Raw genomic sequence first — 23,019 nt, forward strand, 5'->3', positions numbered from 1 at the left:
AATTATGAAAGATGGAAAACAAATGTTTCTTTCAGAGGGTCTTCGCACTTCGACGAGCTCATTCAGAGAACAGACTGGGTCTGCTTTCTCAGTCATGCCCACTCTTCTTTTTCTATTTTATACCTGAGGATTATTCACAGCCCCTTAAAAAATAAATAAAACCACATTGCTTTGAATCTGTTCCAGAGGATCGGAGCCTGACCCGGGAAGCGGCGGCAGGGTCCTCGGGGAGCGATGCTCTGTTCCGTCTCCCTGCCGAGGACGCGGGGGTCACAGGGCGTCGGTGGGGAGCGCGCAGGACTGGACCTCCTGGTACGCCGCCCGCGGCCTCGCGGAGCACAGCTTGAGCGAGAGGACCACCGAGAGGACCAGGAGGAGGAGGCCGAGGACGAAGAGGACGACCAAGGCTGCTCGGGCTCCTCTGGGATCCAGACTCTGGCCAAAGAAGTAGAGCTGCTCCTTGCCGGCCTCTGTGCAAAAGAAACGCGAGCGGTCAGGCCACTTTCGCTAGGGACTGAATCCAGACCATTGACTACAGGGTCGGGTGGACATCGTTACCGTTAGAGGACGCGGATCCGGATGCACCTCCGGAAGGAGACTTGGTGGAGTATGGAATCCTGTTGTCTGGACAAAGAAGACAATGTGATGGTTTATAAGCAATAGAAGCAGATTCTTTTCACCACATGAGTTGTTTCCAGAGTTAAGTCATTTCACCAACAAAGACTTGATCTTATCAGTCTCTGTAAGTCTTTGTTGGATAGTCACTGTGCCTATTTCATGCTAGTATACATGCTGTTCTTACCCCATCCACCCTGCAAGTTTCTGCTCACCTGTTAAGATATCCATCCATGAAACCTGGGTTCATGTCCCCCCGCCCGTTAATCATTGCTCCCTGCTGCTGTCACTGAACCCTGTACCCTGCACTTTATCTTGGCATGTATCATAGTCCACTACGGTTACATGTCTGTCTCTCTTACTTGACTCTGAGCTCCTTGGAGGCCCTCATGCTTCCTGTTTTCAAGGTCTGCTGGAAGCCTGGTACTATCAGCTGGCATCACAGACAGAAAACAGTACCTATGTTTCGAAGGACTGTGTAGGTTGTCTCCATGCCAGCATGAATATGGTCAGACACATGACAATGTAACAACCACGTCCCTGGGTGATCTGCAAACAGTTCAATGGTTTGGAATGTCCCTGGAAAGAGGTCATATACATCTTCTCGATAAGATTTACCTATCTGCAGGTAGAAGGAAATAATAAAGATAATACCAGAAATCAATTAAATGAAAAATAGAAACATAATAAAGGTAAAGAATCCAAAAGCTGGTTCTTTGAACCAATCAGTAAAATTGGTGAACTGTATAGAAACCCACAGGGTCCCCAGTGACCCCTGTCTCCTGGTACTCATTACCTTGGCAGGCCCCTCTCACACTACTGTCTGACGGCTGGTCCTTGAAGCCACCAGCATATGGCAGAAACAAATGGCATTCTGCTTCCCTTTCTCTCTCTCTCCCACTGGATCGCTCACCCTAGGGAAGCCAGCTCCCATGTCATGGTAAAGAACTGAAGCCTCTGGCCCATAGTCCTGTGAGTGAGTTTGGAAATGGATCCTCCAGCTGCTGTCAAACCTGATGACTAGCTCCAGTTGACATCTTGATTGTACCCTCACAAGAGATGCTGAACTAGAATCAATGAACTAAACTCTTTCCAGCCTAACCCAGAGAGATTGTGAGATAATAAGTGTGTGTTGCTTTAGGGTATTTATCTTAGGGTGAATTTGTTATGCAGTAAAACTCTAGACAAACTGACAGAGGAAAAAAAAACCACAGATTACAAATATCAGAGATGAAAGGGAGTCTATCACTAAGACTTTATAGACATTAAAAAGGATAGTAAAGGAATGTTATGAACAACTATCCATGAATTCTCCAACTTTGGAGATTTACAGATGGCAGATGATAGAAAAGTATATGAAAAGATATTCAATATCATTAGCCATTAGGAAAATGCAAATGAAAAATGATGAGATACCAATATATATATTGGGTTGGCCAAAAAGTTCATTCAGGTTTCATAAGCTAGTATTGAAAAATGTGAATGAACTTTGTGGTCAACCCAATGCTTAAATGGATGGCTAAGAAAAAATAAGAATGAAAGATAGCAAGTGTTGATGTGGATGTGGAAAAGTGGTACCCTCATACATGTCTGGTAGGAGAGAAAAGTATACTGTCTCTCTGGAACACAGTTTGGCTTGAAGTTAATCATATATGTACCACCTGGCCTGGTGGCTCAGTGGTAAAAAATCCACCTGCCAGTGCAGGAGACATGAGTTCGATCCCTGAGTCAGGAAGATCCCCTGGAGAAAGAAATGGCAACCCACTCAAGTATTCTTACCTGGAGAATTCCATGGACAGAGGAGTCTTGCAGGCTACAGTCCACAGGGTTGTAAAGAGTCAAATACAACATAGCAACTTAACAACAACAACTAGCAATCTACCCCCTAGGTATTTTCTCAAGGGAAAGGAAAAACTTATGTTCACATGAAAGCATATTCACAAATGTCTATAATGACTTTATTTTTAATAACCCCAAACTGGAAACAACCCAAATGTCCCTCAGTAGGGGAACAAATAAACAAACTGCAATACATTCATACAATGGAATACTGCTCAACAAAAGGATGGAACAAACTGTGTATACAACGTGGTGGATGCACTTTAAATGCCGATACAAAATGAAACAAGCCAGATTAATAATGCTATAGACTGTATGATTTCATTTATAAGACACTTCAGAAAAGGCAAAACTATAGAGACAAAAACAGATCAGTGGTTGCCAGGGGTTAAACACGGGAAAGGAGTTGACTCTAGAAGGTGCAAAGGGGACATTTTCGGGGTTGATGGAGGTGTTTTATATTTTGATTAGGGTTGGTTACACCACTGTATGTGCTTATGACAACAGAAGTGTGTACTAAACCGGGTGAATTCTGTTGTTGTCATTTAGTCGCTAAGTTGTGTTCAACTCTTTGCAACCCCATGGATTGTAGCCAGCCAGGCTCCTCTGTCCATGGGATTTCCCGGGCAAGAATATTGGAGAGGGTTACCATTTCTTTCTCCAGGGTATCTTCCCAACCCAGGGAGCAAACCCATGTCTCCTGTGTTGGCAGCTGGGTTCTTTACTGCTGAGGCACCAGGGAAGCCCCAGGGTGCATTCTACTCAGTGTAAATTATACCTTATTTTGAAATATTTATGTATATAATAATTTTATATGTATATAAAATAATTTTGTTTTTATAAATTTTATATATTTTAATATAATTTTTAAAATGTGGATTAAAACAGCAAAATTCTGAAAAGCATCATAGGCATTTAATATATGAAATTTAATTTAATATATGAAACTTAATATAATCACTGTTAGGTTAGTACTTTCTATCTTAAACTGTGTAGAATAAATATACCGAGGGGAGAGGATATTAGATGTTTCATTGGTTACTATTTATTTCCGTGTAACTGGAAAGGGGGCAGTGCAGGTTTTCCTTGCAGATTAGACGTGACTTTCATTTCTATCTGCTTCCTTGTAGACTGCACAGCACCTGAGATGACAGACATTTGGATCTTATCCCAGGGATTCTGATTCATCAGGTCTGGAGCCTGGCCATGTGTTTCCTAAACTGCTCCGTGATTCACCACTCAGATGGTACAACTTGATGCTTGAAAGGCAGGAAGCTACATGTGGTAGAGCCCAGTCCACTAGGGCAAAAGTCAAGGTAACATTTCGGACCCAAGACAAAGCGTGAAATATCTCATTTACTAGAGAGAGCTAGGCTGTTGGCTAAGCACATAGAAAAGAAACAGGAGAGGGAAAGGGAAAGAAAAAGAAAGAGAAAAAGAAAAAGGGAGGAAATACTGTGGATGCCTTCATTTGCGATATTAGTGGTATACTCCAGAGTGGCTGGAATTATCCCCATATAACTGATAAGAAAACTCTCATCTGAAGCTCAGAGAGTGTGTGTGTTGTTGTTTTTTTTAAAAAGCACAATAAAATACATATTAAGAAATATTTGTTAGGGAAAGGACATAATCATATTTCTCTGTTTCATTCTCTATCATTCACTACCACCCCTTGTGGTTTGTGAAAGCCTTATTGTCAAATAACTCAAATTTCACAATGGAAATATGTTGAATCTGTTAATTCAGTGTCTTCCCCAAAGCATTTCTCTTACACGTACCTTGAAAAGAAAGCTCTCAGCATGATAATGAATGGTGTGTATGTCCACTTCATATCCTACTCCTAACAGGTACCAGTTGGTCATTGTGTCTTCATTCATGACGAGTCCATGAAGGTTCCCAAAAATCTTCCCATTAATAGCTAAGAAGGTAAAAGAAAACAGCCTCTCATTAATGATGATTACTTAATCTGGTTTTAGAAACAATTCAAGATCTTTATGTCACCAACATTTTCATTTGCCTGATAAACATGTAACCATCCCACTCACACTTACCAATGGCCCCACCATTTTAGACCCAGAATTCAGATTAGTAAGAAATCTTTATAAAAGAGAGCCAGAAAATGGAAATAGCAGTTTGTTTTTAAAAGCTGTCTCTTGGGTAGCAGTACGTGTTGGTTGGTTGGTTGTTTATTTGAAATATTCTTTTTATGGAGTGGATTACAGACTCGTGTGTGGGGTCACCAGATTTACACCATTCTACAGCTGAGTGAGCACAAGCATGGAGAATCAAGTTTATGTAAATCAAAATTGAACCATTTAAAAGGTTCAATTAATATTTCATTTTCTGAGAACTAGCTTGGGGCAAGTTGCTAAACTTGGCTAAATCTCCAAGAGAAGGAAAGGTTCCAAGAGAAGGAAAGTTTCCCACAGGCCTGAGCCCATGATCTAACAATGACAAAGCAAGCTCAAGCTAGGCTGACATGATAGGGACTTTCACTCCTCTGTTTTCTACGAACTTTTTATTCTGTGCATCATGACACAACTAAATGAGCTACATTCATTAAAAAGAGAGACCCTAAGAAACTGCATAGAGGGAGGCAAAATTATAGGGGAGAGAGTAGCTGAATCAGAAATCAGGTTGCCATATTCTAATCAATGTTAGCAATTAACTAGCTTTCTTATCTTGGGCAGGACCTATCTTTTTGCACACTGTTGATCAAAAGTAGATCTTGGTGAGAGAATATAAATATGTCAATTAGAACACATTACTTCCACTTAAAAAACAAGAAGTACCTTAAATTTCAAAGAATTAAATAACAGACACATTAAAACAGAAATTTGATGATAGTGTTTCATGTTCCAGAGACAGTTAAACCAGGCCCTTAAATTTGATCAAGTACAGGTTATCCTGTATCCTTATAGAAATATACCAATAAGTAATCATTCATTTCCTAAGAATTACTTTACAGTCTTATAGTTTAGGGATCCTAGCATTCAGAGACACAGCTGCCTAGACAAATGGTCCAGAACCTTAATGGACCTTGCCGGCAGCCAGTCAGTGACTTGGCTGGTTCCCTCTGAAGGAAAGCTTTGGAGGACTTTCTTCCATCAAGGTGCCCTTGGGAATGGAGAAGGGCTCAGAGAAGGAGGCTGGGACCTTCCACAGATTTCTATGGACTTATCTCAATAAGGGTCTCCTTTTAAAACCTCTGATATACCATGCATTTTGTTGCTCTCCTCAAAATCATCAGAGGGCTTAAAATCTCGTGGATCTTTATTAAGATACTTCTTAATATTGTCATCCAGATACCAGGATTCATTCTCATTAAATACCAAAAACAAGAGAGCAAATTCATAATCAACGTCGCTTCTTCTTCCCTTTTCATTCAACACTCCTTCTCTGCATGTAATCAGAGGACCCATCAAACCACTGTATGTATCCTAAAAGAAAAATAAACTGAATTAGAAGAGCCTTTAAATAATTTAATAATACAGATTAGTTGCTTGTAAGAGTCATTGCAAAAAGACTAAAAGACAATTGACCATGAAATAAGTACTAAGAAACCCTGAAGAATCAGGGCGATCTTTGCTAAAATTTAATATTATTTCCAAAACTTTGCTGAGAGTGAGTTTTATGAGGGCTGAGGCTGTGTCCTTTACTCACTGTTGAGTTTCCAGAGCTTGGCTGTCTACTACATAGAAGGTGTGCAATAAATATTTGTTGAATAAATGAATGCTTATTTCTATTTTCCTGTGTGTTTTTCAAGTAAGACTATATTTTTTAATTGAAGTATAGTGGATTTACAAGGTTGTATTAGTTTCAGATGTACAAAAAAGTGATTCAGTTATGCACATATATATATATATTATTTTACAGATTATTTTCCATTATCAGTTACTACAAGATATTGAATAGAGTTCCCTGTGATATACAGTAAGTCCTTGTTGTTTATCTATTTTGTATGTGGAGGTGGTGTGTACTCAGTCGTGTCCGACTCTGTGACCCCATGGGCTGTAGTCCACCAGCTTCCTCTGTCCATGGGATTTTACAGGCAAGAGTACTGGAGTGGGTTGCCAACTCCTTCTCCAATTTTGTATGCAGTGTGTATTAATCCCAAACTCCTAATTTATCCCCCACCCCTCGTTTTCCTCTTTGGTAACCATAAATTTGTATTCTATGTCTGTAAGCATATTTCTGTTTTATAAGTAAGTTCATTTGTATCATTTTTTTTAGATTCCACATGTAAGTGATTTCATACAATATTTGTCTTTATCTGTCTGACTGACTTCACTTAGTGTGATCACCTCTAGATGCATCTATGTTGCTGCAAATGGTATTATTTCATTTTTTTAATGGCTGAGTAATATTCAGACATTGATTGTGTGTATATATACACACACAACATGTTCTTTATCTGTTCATCTGTCAGTGGACATTTAGGTTGCTTGCCTGTTGTGTTTATTGTAAATAGTGCTGCTATGAACACTGAATGTATCTTTTTGAATTATGGTTTTCTCTGGGTTATATGCCCAGAAATAGGATCACTGGATCATATGCTAACTCTGTTTTTAGTTTTTTAAGAAACCTCCATCCTGTTCTCCACAGTGGCTGCATCAATTCACATTCCCACCAACAGTGTAGGAGGGTTTCCTTTTCTCCACACCCTCTCCAGCATTTATTATTTGTAGACTTTTTGATGATGGCCATTCTGACCAGTGTGAGGTGATACCCAAGTGGGACTGTATTTATAACTATATACAAATGCTTATATTCCATTTTCTATGGGTAAATTACGGTTTCTTGGGAACTGATATGAGCCCATGAATGATTTTCGTATCGAGTTTTTCAGCCCTGAGCTTTCTTTTGAACTCCCACATTTCCATCTGCCTATTTAAATATTCCACCTGGATGCCTCCTGCAACAATTCAATCTGCTAATGAGACTTTCTAAGGTGTATTTCCCTCAAACCATTTCCTTCTCCTGAATTCCCTGTTTCTGTTAGTAGCACTATGATGTTCCCTGTCACTTAGGTCAGAAAACTCGATTATCAGTGTTTAATTCCTCATTTTCCTCACTTTGTCCCATGTTGTGCGTGTGTGTGTGCTCAGTCGCTAAGTGATGTTGGACCCTTTGCAGCCTTATGAACTGTAGCCCACCAGGCTCCTCTGTCCATGGAATTTTCCAGGCAAGAATACTGGAGTGGGTCGCTATTTCCTCCGCCAGGGGTTGTCCCATCTCATTCACTATCAAATCTTAAATTTTTTCCCCTTCACAGTGTCTCTTCGTCCTGTGACTTTCTCTTCATTCTATCCACCATCCTTCTAGTGTAAGATCGTTTTGCTTTTTGGCCCCACCCTACAGTCTGTGGGATATTATCTCCTGGACCAGGGATCGAACCTGTCCTACAAAAGTTACCAGATTCAGAATTGTGATATAATTATGGATGTGCACATGTATTATTTCCCCCAAAGATGATAAATTCCTTTAAGACAAGAATATTTTCAGCCCTCATAGTACTTGGTGAGGTCATTTGCACATCACAATGGCTCAATAAATATTTGTTGGTATGCACAAAGCAATCAACAAAAAATGTGGACTTCCCATGATTCTACTTTGGTTTTTGGTTTTTGTTTCAAGTGCCTGGTATGTTTCCCCTAAACTATTGGGATGTCCAGTACACCTCAAAGACACTAATTATATCAGATATGACCTTAGTTTGGACTTCAATTATGATATATAATTCAAGACTAGATGTTTTATACATACATATCTGACTCAAGTTCAATATTGAATCTTTGCCTTTAATTTCTAAGTAAAGTTAGCCTATTTATCACTCAGACAGTTTGGAGTTTATTAAGTTTTTGTGGAGTGTGTTCTTTCCTGAACCCTGATGGTACTGGAAAAGATTTTAAAATTGGGTAACATCATAAACCATGTTAAAAATTAAAATATATATTTATTTTTTGGTTATCTAATTTACATATCTTCTCTTGCTTCAATCTTCCTTAAAACTTCTAAATTTAGTAATTTGAGATCTTATTTTCTTTCCCCTACACTTTAGATCAAGGGCCAGCAAACTTTGTTTTTGTTAAGTGCCATATGTAAAGTGGCTTCCCTTGTGTCTCAGATGGTAAACAATCTGCCTACAATGCAGGAGATCTGGGTTCTATCCCTGGGTTGGGATGATCCCCTGGAGAAGGGAAAGGCTACCCACTCCAGTATTCTGGCCTGGAGAATTCCATAGACTGTATAGCCCATGGGGTCGCAAAGAGTCAGACATGACTGAGCAACTTTCACTTCACTTCACTTCACTTCACATAGCAAGAATGTTTTACTTTGTGAATCATACCATTTCCATCACAGCTACTCAACTTCATCATCAATAATGCAAATAAATGGGCAAATGGGCATGGCCACAGTTTGAGACCCCTGCTTGAAACCAATACACCTCTTCATATATACCCACCGTAATTGTGATAACTTGAATGGTCAACTGAAAACCATATCACTTTGAGCATTTTGGCGGCTCTCTCCACCTTACCTTCACAAAGTTTACTGTTGAATAGTAAACCCATGGAATACAATTTGGGTCAGATGGCCCTGGACCGGACCTTTTAGGGACATTCCATCTGTAAGTTTTTATTTCTCCTGAAACAAATAAGAAGAAATAGAAAAAAAATTTAATTATGTGATCTCTGTTCCAGACAATTAACCTGAAGAAATACAAACAGATTCTTTGTATATTTTGATTTAAGTTACTGCTAGGGAGAATTACCCATTCAATAGAAATGTTCCTGTTAAACTCATACCTTGATTTTCTGCAGGTTCAAAATGATAGATTTTCATTTCAGCCTTCCATCCTAGTCTGATGCTTTTTCTCCTCAAATTTTGTATCTCCTTCCCAAGAGTTATGCTTGAGCACACTTGAGTTGCCATGGGCCTCAGCCTTAGCTTCTTGTGGAATCACCAGGGAGCTTTGTAAACCCTCACTGCTCAGACCTCATCCCAAACCAATGAAATTAGAATATCTGCAATCTATTATTGGTGTACAAATATATTCCTTAAGCTTCTCAGGCAATTCTAATGTGCAGGCAAGTGAGATCTAGCTGGAACCAGAGAGAATCAGAGAGGCCTAGTTTCAAATCTCAACCCTAATGACTTGTTTTCATTCAACCTTTGACAAGTTACTTTACTTCACTGACCTTTGGAAAGTGAGGGCTTCCTTGGTAGCTCAGATGGTAAAGAATCTGCCTGCAAATCAGGAGACCTGGGTTTGGTCCCTGGATAGGAAAGATCCCCTGGAGAAGGGAATGGCTACCCAGTCCAGATGCATGCCTGGTTTTCACTTAGCTTTTGACAAGCTACTTAACCTTCACAGACCTTTAGTTTCCTTATTTGTAAAGTGGATTAGTCAACACAGTTTTCAAACTGTTGTGAAGATTAAATGAAATAAAATATCTAGGAAAGTGCCTCACATTGAGGTCAGTCAATAATTATCAGTGTGCATATATGTGTGCATGCTAAGTCACTTCAGTTGTGTCCAACTCTGTGCAACCCAATGGACTATAGCCCACCAGGTTCCTCTGTCCATGGGAATTCTCCAGGCAAGAATACTGGAGTGGGTTGCGATGCCCTCCTCCAAGGGATCTTCCTGACCCTGGGATCAAATCCATGTCTCTTATGTCTCCTGCATTGGCAGGCGGGTTCTTTACTGCTAGCGCCACCTGGGAAACCCCTAAATGTTAGTCGCTCAGTCATGTCCGACTCTGTGCAACCCCATGGACTGTAGCCCGCCAGGCTCCTTTGTCCATGGAATTCTCCAGGCAAGAACACCGAAGTAGATTGCCACGCCCTTCTCCAGGGGATCTTTCCAACCCAGGGATCGAACCTAAGTCTCCCATGTTTCAGGCAGATTCTTTACCGTCTGAGCCACCATGCAAGAGTTAGTTTGTATGTATGCTAGCAACAAATGCATGCACTCCCTCTGGTCAGGCCCCATATCTGTGAATCCCCTGTGACTGACCCAGAACCTTGCAGAGGAACCATATATTACTCATGAGTTATCAAGATAACCACATTGTAAAAGGCTCATTTAAATTATCTCCTTTTGAACTATCTGAGTCCCATCCTCACCCTATAAGAACAAATAATTTATAGATGAATCTGAGTCACAAAGCAAAACAAAAGTAATGGAAGACTTTTGTGAAATTTTGGTCTGTGTTCATTCATGAAGCAGTTGGTTAGCAATATCATCTTAGGTCTAGTTTCCATGATTTACCCCATGCCTTGGTATTCACAAGATAAACAGCTGATATTTACCTTTCTAAATGCAAGTGACTATGGGTGCGGGATTATTAAAGTTGAAAAAATCCACTGTCCACCCACCTGGAAGCCAAGTTCTCAACAAAAAGAGGATGCTCAGTAAATGTTTGTTGAGTGATAAAATGAAAAGAAGAGGAAGAAGATGGAGGAAGGGGAGAAGAAGGAGAGAGGAAATCTGAGGGGGCTTCAGTTCAATCGTGTCCGACTCTTTCTGAACCATGGACTGCAGCACACCAGGCTTCCCTGTCCATCACCAACTCCCGGAGCTTACTGAAACTCATGTCTATCGAGTCAGTGATACCATCCAACCATCTTGTCCTCTTTCGTCCCCTTCTCCTCCCGCCTTCAATCTTTCCCAGAGTCAGGGTCTTTTCCGATGAGTCAGCTCTTCGCATCAGATGGCCAAAGTATTGGAGCTTCAGCTTCGGCATCAGTCCTTCCAATGAATATTCAGGACTGATTTCCTTTACGATGGACTGGTTGGATCTCCTTGCAGTCCAAGGGACTCTCAAGAGTTTTCTCCAACACCACAGTTCAAAAGTATCAATTCTTCAGCATTTAGGTTTCTTTATGATCCAACACTCACATCCATACATGACTATTGAAAAACCACAGCTTTGACTAGATGGACTTTTGTCGGCATAGTAATGTCTCTGCTTTTTAATGTGCTGTCTAAGTTGGTCATAGCTTTTCTTCAAAGGAGAAAGTGTCTTTTAATTTCATGGCTGCAGTCACCATCTACAGTGATTCTGGAGCTGAAACAAATAAAGTCTTTCACTATTTCCATTGTTTCCCCATCTATTTGCCACGAAGTGATGGGACCAGATGCCATGATCTTAGTTTTCTGAATGTTGAGTTTTAAGCCATCATTTTCACTCTCCTCTTTCACTTTCATCCAGAAGCTCTTTAGTTCCTCTTTACTTTCTGCCATAAGGGTGGTGTCATCTGCATATCTGGGGTTACTGATATTTCTCCTGGCAATCTTGATTCCAGCTTGTGCTTCTTCCAGCCCAGCATTTTGCATGATACACTCTGCATATGAGTTAAATAAGCAGGGTGACAATACACAGCCTTGACATACTCCTTTTCTTATTTAGAACCAGTCTGTTGTTCCATGTTCAGTTCTAACTGTTGTTTCTTAACCTGAATACAGATTTCTCAGGAGGCAGGTAATGTGGTCTGGTATTCCCATCTCTTTAAGAATTTTCCACAGTTTGGTGTGAGCCACACAGTCAAAGGCTTTAGCATAGTCAATAAAGCAGAAGCAGATGGTTTTCTGAATTTTCTTGCTTTTTCTATAACCCAGCGGATGTTGGCAATTTGATCTCCAGTTCCTCTGCCTTTTCTAAAGCCAGCTTGAACATCTGGAAATTCATAGTTCACGTATTGCTGAAACCTGGCTTGGAGAATTTTGAGCATTACTTTACTAGTGTGGGAGATGAGTGCAATTGTGTGGCAGTTTGAGCATTCTTTGGCATTGCCTTTCTTGGGGATTGGAATGAAAACTGGCTTTTTCTAGTCCTGTGGCCACTGCTGAGTTTTCCAAATTTCCTGGCATATTGAGTGCAGCAGTTTCACAGCATCATCTTTCAGGATTTGAAATAGCTCAACTGGAATTCCATCACCTCCACTAGCTTTGTTTGTAGTCATGTTTCCTAAGGCCCACTTGAATTCACATTCCAGGATGTCTGGCTCTAGGTGAGTGATCACACCATCATGGTTATCTGGGTCATGAAGATCTTTTTTGTACAGTTCTTCTGTGTATTCTTGCCACCTCTTCTTAATATCTTCTTCGTCTGTTAGGTCCATACCATTTCTATCTTTTATTGTGCATGGGGTATCCTTTTTTGGTGGGATCCAACACTCTCCTGTCAATGGTTGTTCAGAAGCAAGTTGCGATTTTGTAGTTCTTGCAGGAAATTAACACAAAACAATCCAAGATGACAGAGCTTACTTTTCTTAAAATGCTAACTTGTACTCTTCATCACATGCATACCCTGATTAAACTTTCTTATCCAACTTGCCTGAACGAAATTAATTTCTTGCTCCTACCCCCAATCTCTGGGTTCTCCCAAACCTTTCAGACTTATTTGAGACTGCTGTGGGGACTGAATACCTCTGGCTTCAATTAAAAAAAGAAAAAATGCTCCATTGCCACAGTCTATAATCATTTTTCTTCCTACTCTGACAGCCCTCACATCTAGGACTCTTAGAACTCCTGTCAGCCTAGAGGAGTGAAGCTGTGTCCCTTGTCACTCTTCACCATTGGGGTCCATCCACCAGGAGGGGTCATGCCAGCTTGCCCACAGCCCTACCAGAGCCCCCACCTCCCAACTCTCATGCCTGATAGGCACCTTTCTTCCTCCCTTTGAAGCTGGTTCAACCATCAAAAATAAATATATTTAATAATTTTTTGATCCATTTTAAACCATTTCCCTCTTCATCAAAGCAAGAAGGGAAGAAGAAAGTACAAAAATTGTGAAGTAGAAAAGATGATCACATTGCTATTTAAAATACCACCATGAAGATGAAACCATTACTAACATTTTGGCTTATTTCCCTCTGGTCTTTCTTCTATATTTGTACTTTGCTTAACAAGTCTTTCCCATGTAGTGTAAAACATTTTTTTTCATTAAAACTTGTTCGTTAAATCTTTCTTAAATGTCATTTAATGGCTACACAATGGTCCGCTATAAAAAGATACCAAAATTTACTTGTTTCTCTGTATATAGACATTTAGATGTTCATGAAAAGTTTCTTGATGCAGGTTGAAGCAGCTTTTGATACTGTTGTAGGAAATTTCTGGTGGCAGAAAAGATTTTCCTTCCTACAACCCCATCCTTAAACAGGTAGCTTTCTAACTTTTTGATTCATTAGATTGTTTTCTTTTCTTATTTTTTACATTTTTAAATTTTTGATTTAATGATCTTTATTGAAATTGCTATAGTATTGTTATAGTTCTTTTGTTCTTCTGTGTATTCTTGCCACTTCTTCTTAATATCTTCTGCTTCTGTTAGTTCATTTCACTTCAGTGACTCAGTCGTGTCCAACTCTTTGTGACCCCATGAATCACAGCACGCCAGGCCTCCCTGTCCATCACCAACTCCCAGAGTCTACCCAAACCCATGCGCATCGAGTTGGCAATGCCATTCAGCCATCTCATCCTCTGTCGTCCCCTTTTCCTCCCACCCTCAATCCTTCCCAGCATTAGGGTCTTTTCCAATGAGTCAGCTCTTCGCATGAGGTGGCCAAAGTATCCGAGTTTCAGCTTCAACATCAGTTCTTCCTATGAAGCCGAGAGGAGCTACCCCACATCCAAGGAGCGGTGGCTGCGTGGGTGCAGGAGGGCCAAGAGGAGCTACTCCACATTTAAGGTCAGGAGGGGCGGCCGTGAGGAGATACCCCTCATCCAAGGCAAGGAGCAGTGACTGCACGTTGCTGGAGCAGCCATGAAGAGATCCCCCATGTCCAAGGTAAGAGAAACCCAAGTAAGATGGTAGGTATTGCAAGAGGGCATCAGAGAGCAGACAGACCAAAACCATAATCACAGAAATCTAGTCAATCTGATCACAAGGACCACAGTCTTGTCTAACTCAATGAAACTAAGCCATGCCGTGTGGGGCCACCCAAGACGGTCGGGTCATGGTGGAGAGGGCTGACAGAATATGGTCCACTGGAGAAGGGAATAGCAAACCACTTCAGTATTCTTGCCTTGAGAACCCCATGAACAGTATGAAAAGGCAAAATGGTAGGATACTGAAAGAGGAACTCCCCAGGTCGATAGGTGCCCAATATGCTACTGGAGATCAGTGGAGAAATAACTCCAGAAAGAAAGAAGGGGTGGAGCCAAAGCAAAAACAATACCCAGTTGTGGATGGGACTGGTGATGGAAGCAAGGTCCGATGCTGTAAAGAGCAATATTGCATAGGAACCTGGAATGTTAGGTCCACGAATCAAGGCAAATTGGAAGTGGTCAAACAGGAGATGGCAAGAATGAACGTCAACATTCTAGGAATCAGCGAACTAAGATAGACTGGAATGGGTGACTTTAACTCAGATGACCATTATATCTACTACTGTGGGCAGGAATCCCTTAGAAGAAATGGAGTAGCCATCACGGTCAACAAAAGAGTCTGAAATGCAGTACTTGGATGCAATCTCAAAACTGACAGAATGATCTCCATTTGTTTCCAAGGCAAACCATTCTATCACGGTAATCCAAGCCTATGCCCCAACCAGTAACGCTGAAGAAGCTGAAGTTGAACCGTTCTATGAAGACGTACAAACCTTTTAGAACTAACACCCAAAAAAGATGTCCTTTTCATTATAGGGGACTGGAATGCAAAAGTAGAAAGTCAAGAAACACCTGGAGTAACAGGCAAATTTGGCCTTGGAGTACGGATTGAAGAAGGGCAAAGGCTAATAGAGTTTTGCCAGGAGAACGCACTGGCCATAGCAAACACACTCTTCCAAGAACACAAGAGAAGATTCTACACATGGATATCACCAGATGGTCAACACCAAAATCAGATTGATTATATTCTTTGCAGCCAAAGATGGAGAAGCTCTATACAGTCAGCAAAAACAAGACCAGGAGATGACTGTGGCTCAGATCATGAACTCCTTATTGCCAAATTCAGACTTAAACTGAAGAAAGTGGGGAAAACTACTAGACCATTCAGGTATGACCTAAATCAAATCCCTTATGATTATACAGTGGCAGTGAGAAATAGATTTAAGGGACTAGATCTGATAAACAGAGTGCCTGATGAACTATGGACGGAGGTTCGTGACATTGTACAGAAGACAGGGAAAAAGACCATCCCCATGGAAAAGAAATGCAAAAAACAAAATGGCTGTCTGAGGAGGCCTTACAAATAGCTGTGAAAAGCACAGAAGCAAAAAGCAAAGGAGAAAAGGAAAGATATTCCCATCTGAATGCAGAATTCAAAAGAATAGCAATGAGAGATAAGAAAGCCTTCCTCAGCGATCAATGCAAAGAAATAGAGGAAAACAACAGAATGGGAAAGACTAGAGATATCTTCAGGAAAGTTAGAGATACCAAGGGAAATTTTCATGGAAAGATGGGCTCGATAAAGGACAGAAATGGTATGGACCTAACAGAAGAAGAAGATATTAGGAAGAGGTGGCAAGAATACATAGAAGAACTGTACAAAAAAGATCTTCATGACCCAGATAATCATGATAGTGTGATCACTCACCTAGAGCTAGACATCCTGAAATGTGAAGTCAAGTGGGCCTTAGAAAGCATCACTATGAACAAAGTTAGTGTAGGTGATGGAATTCCAGTTGAGCTATTTCAAATCCTGAAAGATGATGCTGTGAAACTGCTGCACTCAATATGCCAGGAAATTTGGAAAACTCAGCAGTGGCCACAGGACTAGAAAAAGCCAGTTTTCATTCCAATCCCCAAGAAAGGCAATGCCAAAGAATGCTCAAACTACCACACAATTGCACTCATCTCCCACACTAGTAAAGTAATGCTCAAAATTCTCCAAGCCAGGTTTCAGCAATACGTGAACTATGAATTTCCAGATGTTCAAGCTGGCTTTAGAAAAGGCAGAGGAACCAGAGATCAAATTGCCAACGTCCGCTGGATCATGGAAAAAGCAAGAAAGTTCCAGAAAAACATTTATTTCTGCTTCATTGATTATGCCAAAGCCCTTGACTGTGTGGATTACAATAAACTGTGGAAAATTCTTAAAGAGATGGGAATATCAGACCACCTGACCTGTCTCTTGAGAAAACTGTATGCAGGTCAGGAAGCAACAGTTAGAACTGGACAGGAAACAACAGACTGGTTCCAAATAGGAAAAGGAGTACGTCAAGGCTGTATATTGTCACCCCGCTTATTTAACTTATATGCAGAGTGCATCATGAGAAATGCTGGGCTGGAAGAAGCTCAAGTTGGAATCAAGATTGCCAGGAGAAATATCAGTAACCCCAGATATGCAGATGATACCACCCTTATGGCAGAAAGTGAAGAACTAAAGAGCCTCTTGATGAAAGTCAAAGAGGAGAGTGAAAAAGTTGGCTTAAAGCTCAATATTCAGAAAACTAAGATGATGGCATCCAGTCTCATCACTTCATGGCAAATAGATGGGGAAACAGTGGAAACAGTGTCAGACTTCATTTTTTGGGACTCCAAAATCACTGCAGATGGTGACTTCAGCCATGAAATTAAAAGACGCTTAGTCCTTGGAAGGAAAGTTATGACCAACATAGACAGCATATTAAAAAGCAGAGACGTTACTTTGCCAACAAAGGTCCATCTAGTTAAGGCTATGGTTTTTCCAGTGGTCATGTATGGATGTGAGAGTTGGACTGTGAAGAAAGCTGAGCGCCAAAGAATTGATGCTTTTGAACTGTGGTGTTGGAGAAGACTCTTGAGAGGCCTTTGGACTGCAAGGAGATCCAACCAGTCTATCCTAAAGGAGATCAGTCCTGGGTGTTCATTGGAAGGACTGCTTCTGTTAGGTCCACACCATTTCTGGGAAAGGTCAGTTTTCATTCCAATCCCAAGGAAAGGCAATGCCAAAGAATGCTCAAACTACCACACAATTGCACTCATCTCACACACTAGCAAAGTAATGCTCAAAATCTCCAAGACATGCTTCAACAGTACATGAACCCAGAACTTCCAGATGTTCAAGCTGGATTTAGAAAAGGCAGAGGAACCATAGATGAAACTGCCAACATCCGCTGGATCATCAAAAAAGCAAGAGAGTTCCAGAAAAACATCTACCCCTGCTTTATTGACTCTGCCAAAGCCTTTGACTGCATGGATCACACCAAATTGTGGAAAATTCTTAAAGAGTAGGGAATATCAGACCACCTTACCTAGCTCCTGAGAAGTCTGTATGCAGGTCAAGAAGCAACAGTTGGAACTGGATATGAAACAAGACCAGTTCCAAATTAGGAAAGGCGTATGTCAAAGCTGTGTATTGTCACCCTGCTTATTTAATTTATATGCAGAGTATATCACGCAAAATTCCAGGCTGGATGAAGCACAGCTAGAATCAAGATTGCCAGGAGAAATATCAATAACCTCAGATATGCAGATGACACAACCCTTATGGCAGAAAGCAAAAAGGAACTAACGAGCCTCTGGATGAAAGTGAAAGAAGGGAGTGAAAAAGTTGGCTTAAAACTCAACATTCAGAAAACTAAGATCATGGCTTCTGGTCCCATCACTTCATGGCAAATAGATGGGGAAACAATGGAAATAGTGAAAGACTTTATTTGTTTCAGCTCCAAAATCACTGCAGATAGTGACTGCAGTCATGAAATTAAAAGACACTTGCTCCTTGGAAGAAAAACTATGACCAACCTAGATAGCATTTAAAAAGCAGAGACATTACTATGCCAACAAAGGTCCATCTGATCAAAGCTATGGTTTTTCCAGTAGTCATGTATGGATGTGACAGTTGGACTATAAAGAAAGCTGAGTGCCGAAGAATTGATGCTTTTGAACTGTGGTGTTGGAGAAAGACTCTTGAGAGTCCCTTGGACTGCAAGGAGATCCAACCAGTCCATCATAAAGGAAATCAGTCCTGAATATTCATTGGAAGGACTGATGCTGAAGCTGAAATTTCAATATTTTGGCCACCTGATGCAAAGACCTGTCTCATTGGAAAAGACCCTGATGCTGGGAAAGATTGAAGGCAGGAGAAGAAGGGGATGACAGAGGATGAGCTAGTTGGATGGCATCACCAACTCGATGGAAATGAGTTTGAGCAAGTTCTGGGAGTTGGTGATGGACAGGGAAGCCTGGCGTGTGCAGTCCATGAAGTCGCAAAGAATCGGACACGACTGAGCAACTGAACTGATAGTATTATTATAATGTTATTATGTAGTCAGAAAAGGTAAAATGGAATATAACTCCCTCATAATTATTCCTATGGGGTTGCTATCAGTTTTGTAACAGTGGCTCTTAACACTTATTACAACCACATTTCAACTGTGTAAAATTTATGGAAGCTCATTAAATTGTGAAATCTTCTCGCCTTTCAATGCATCAAAAACACGTCAAGGCTGTATATTGTCACCCTGCTTATTTAATTAACCCTTATGCATAGTACATCATGAGAAATGCTGGGCTGGATGAAGCACAGACTGGAGTCAAGATTGCCAGGAGAAATTCAATAACCTCAGATATGCAGATGAGACCACTCTTATGGCAGAAAGTGAAGAACTAAAGAGCCTCTTCATGAAAGTCAAAGAGGAGAGTGAAAAATTTGGCTTAAAGCTCAATATTCAAAAAACTAAGATCATGGCATCTGGTCCCATCACTTCATGGCAAATAGATGGGGAAACAGTGCAAACAGTGTCAGACTTTATTTTTTGGGCTCCAAAATCACTGTAGATGGTGATTGCAGTCATGAAATTAAAAGACGCTTGCTCCTTGGAAGAAAAGCCATGACAAACCTCGACAGCATATTAAAAAGCACAGGCATTACTATGCCTACAAAGATCCATCTAGTCAAAGCTATGGTTTTTCCAGTAGTCATGTATAGATGTGAGAGTTGGACCATAAAGAAAGCTGAGCACTGAAGAATTGATGCTTTTGAACTGTGGTGTTGGAGAAGACTCTTGAGAGTCCCTTGAACTGCAAAGAGTTATAACCAGTCAATCCTAGAAAAAATCAGTCCTGAATATTCATTGGAAGGACTGATGCTGAAGCTGAAACTCTAATACTTTGGCCACCTGATGCGAAGAGCTGACTCATTTGAAAAGACCCTGATGTTGGGAAAGATTGAGGGCAGGAGGAGAAGGGGACAACACAGGATGAGGTGGTTAGATGGCATCACCGACTCAATGGACATGAGTTTGGGTAAACTCCGGGAGTTGGTGATGGACAGAGATTCCTGGCATGCTGCGGTTCATGGGGTTGCAAAGAGTCAGACACGATTGAGCAACTGAACTGAACTAACCCCAGACTCCCAGTCCATGCCTCTCCCTTCCTGTGCCTTGGCAACACACGTCTGTTCTCTATGGCAATGAGTCTGTTTCTGTTTTGTAGATAGATTCCCTTGTGCAATATTTGAGATTCCACATATAAATGATATCATGTGTATAACTAAGTCACTTTTGTTATACTTTGGAGATTGGCACAACATTGTAGATCAACTATATACTTCAATTAAAAAAACACAATTAGAGTTCTATCTCTTTTATAAAGCTTTTCTTAACTGTTCCTAATTAAATGAGTCTTCATGAATTTTCTTTCTCTGAAATTTTATCAACCCTCTCAGATATATTCTTGAAAATCTTCACCACTTAGAATTTCAACATGTATTATCTGTATTATTGCTGAAATGATTCGTCTTGTCTGTCTTTTTTTTTCTTCCAAACTCATTTTAAGTATCTTGAGAGAAATTCATGGTTACGAGTTCAGGACCTGAGGTCAAACAGGCTCCACCATTACTAATGTCTGTCCAGGTTGAACTCTTTACTCCTCTTTGCCTCAGTTATCTGTTAAATGAATGTAACACTACCATATTTCATCAATAACAGGATGTGCATTTTCACAATTTAGCATATCTGATGCCAAGATGTATCTTTCCATCAGTGGCATGTTAAAGTTTAATTGGCAGCATTTAAAAAATGTATTTATTTATTTGGTCACTTTGGGTCTTAGTTGCAACACACAGGATCTTTGTTGCAGTGCGTGGGCTCCAGAGTTCAACGGCTCATTAGTGGCGGTGTGCAGGCTTAGTTACACATGGTGTCTTAGCTCCTCAGTCAGGGACTGAACCAAGTCTCCCACATTGGGAGGCAGATTCTTAACTACTCAACCACCAGGGAAGTCCTGATAGCACTTTTTTTTTTCTTTAATATCAAAGTAATAATGGCCATTATAATCAATGGTATTAGGCTCAATGAAATATGTTAGTGTCTACCTCCCTGAGTTATTACAAAAATAAGTGAGTTTTTAAATTTCTTTCTAAATTTAAAAGCTGGCACAAGGTTAACATTCAATATGTGCTAGCTGTTATTATGTCTTAATACCCTTTAAGATCTCTAATAGAGCCCTGATTATAGAAACTCCATAAACAGTCATTGGCTGAATAGTAATTTCATATCGGGGTAATAGATGGAACGTAATGGAGTAATGATGTTACAATGAGCTTTCCAAGACCCTTCAGAGATCAGAAAAGAAAGGAGTTGAGCCTGGGGTACTCATCGCATGGAGCAGACCTCTGGGGTAAGTTACCTGGCTTTGTGACGGGCACTTGGAGCCGCTTCCCACTATCCGTGTCCTCCACGCCCTGGGCTGAGATGGAGTAGGGCCTACTGGCCTTGTTCATAAATATGATCAGGATGGTGTCCCCCACCTCGGCGTGAATCATTGGGCCTAAAGGCAAAACACAGGTCTGTGTGCATTATCGTTGCTCTTTTCCACATTGGTGTAATTCACGTGTAGGTCATATTTGACAAAATAAACAAAGGTTAGTCTTGTTATTAGTGTATTTCCTCTATCAGGTGACATTGGGTAGCATTAAATATCATGTCATGTTTTGCAGTTGGATCAATTGCCTCCTTCACTTATTTATTAGAGAGGCTTTGAATAAGTCAAGTAACCTACCTGAGTCAAATTCCTCATCTGTAACATGGTCTTAATATTACCTTTCTCAAAGGTTTACAGTAAGGATTAGATAAAATAACATATGTAAAGTGCTAATTTCAGTAAATTGAGACATAGTAAGTACTCAATAAATGCTTAAATTTTTACTACTGCTGAGACATACCCTCCAGGAAAAACTATATCCACAACACATGGTGACTTTCCATTGTAATCCCCCTGTGTGTAACCTTTGGTTAGTTTAAAACTGCTCAGTATCTGGAAATAGACATAATAATAGGATGCAATGAAATAATGAGTATAAAAGGAATTTCTAAAACAACAAAATTAAAACATAAGCATATTGATTTATGATCAATATGGTGATTTCACTAATGAAATTGTATTCCAAACATCCAATGCTATTTCTCAGTATTTGGATACCTGCATGAGACATGCACTCTTCAGAAAGTGTGTACACGTTTCTGTTAGAAGCAGCCAGCCTGAGTGCCAATGGAAGTCAGCACAGACATCCCTGGAGAGGTCTGCACCCTCATTGCTGTGGGATGCCCTCACCCAGCACAGGTGCCCACTGGTCCCCAGAACAAGGCACAGACGCAGTTTGCTCAGCCACACTGACAGAGCATCACTCACACAGGGATCACTTGAGAGAGGTGGAAACAGACTTCAGTGGAAGCACCACAGAGCTGATCCCTGAGGTTCTCGGGATGTGTCTGCACAGTATGTTCACAGTGAGGTACACTCACAGTTGAGAGACTGACCACACTCATCCATCATTCACTGGTTCAATCGTGGTTTTAATGCTTTCCTGAGAAATGCAATTGGTTGTCGGTATTCATGGATGCAGACATAGAGGGCCAACAGTACTAAGCCATTTACTGCAAGAGACTTGAGCATTTTGGTGCCTGTGAAGTTTCTGGAACCAATCTCCTGGAACCAGTCCTGGACTGTACTGATAAAGGCCTAAATAAATCTGAATTTGTTGGACTATTATTACCTTTAAAACAAATATTTAGTATGAATCAGACATTGTCTGAAAAGCACACTGTTTTTTTAAATGATAAAGCTAGAAAAGAAAATTTTAGGCATGTTTTTAAAAGCAGTTTTGGGGTAGTTACAGATGGGGCATGTGCATACATGTAGTAAAATCAATATATTTTCATTACCACTTAGATTGCACATGCTTTGTTGTTTTGGTGAGAAGGGGTGAATGCCTTCTGGTTTACTGCCCGGTGGGTCCCAGGGAGCAGTGATGACCAGTGTGCCTGTCCTGGGGCCTTGGCAGTTTCCGGGGTTCAGGCCTCTCCCTGATCTGCAGTGAACGAACAGATGGGCCTTCTGCACCCCCAACTGAAGTGGTGCTGGGTTTGCCTCTGATGAAGTTGCTGGTCTGTTTCCTTTTCCTGAGCAAACCAAATTGAGCCCAGCCCCCTCTGCAGAATCAACACCCATTTTTCAGAGATCTGTTCTCTGACTCGGAGACTCAAAAGAAGGAATGTTCCCATGGCAGATGACTCATTAGTATGAAAAACAAGCATGGGAGCTGATGTTAGCAGATGGTGAAGATGGATGGGGTGGTTAATAATTTATGAAGCAAATAATCATGTGGTGCATTATTTTGATAATGAGAAACATAT

General features: G+C 40.7%; 1 protein-coding gene across 1 annotated transcript in view; it reads right to left on the bottom strand.

Annotated features, from left to right (window-relative positions):
• Window positions 1-208: 208 nt before the first annotated feature.
• Window positions 209-23,019, bottom strand: part of HEPHL1 (hephaestin like 1) — an 89,802-nt gene continuing 66,991 nt past the window's right edge. Inside the window, exons 14-20 of the mRNA XM_065936785.1 lie at window positions 21,014-21,154; window positions 8,996-9,102; window positions 5,672-5,894; window positions 4,233-4,372; window positions 1,075-1,237; window positions 551-624; window positions 209-468 (exon numbers count right to left, since the gene is read on the bottom strand). Of these exons, the coding sequence (XP_065792857.1) occupies window positions 271-468; window positions 551-624; window positions 1,075-1,237; window positions 4,233-4,372; window positions 5,672-5,894; window positions 8,996-9,102; window positions 21,014-21,154 (1,046 nt within the window). The 3' untranslated portion in view covers window positions 209-270. The remainder of the gene's footprint in view (window positions 469-550; window positions 625-1,074; window positions 1,238-4,232; window positions 4,373-5,671; window positions 5,895-8,995; window positions 9,103-21,013; window positions 21,155-23,019) is intronic.

The sequence above is a fragment of the Muntiacus reevesi genome, chromosome 5 (genome assembly GCF_963930625.1).
Source record: "Muntiacus reevesi chromosome 5, mMunRee1.1, whole genome shotgun sequence".
NCBI classification, from domain to species: domain Eukaryota; kingdom Metazoa; phylum Chordata; class Mammalia; order Artiodactyla; family Cervidae; genus Muntiacus; species Muntiacus reevesi.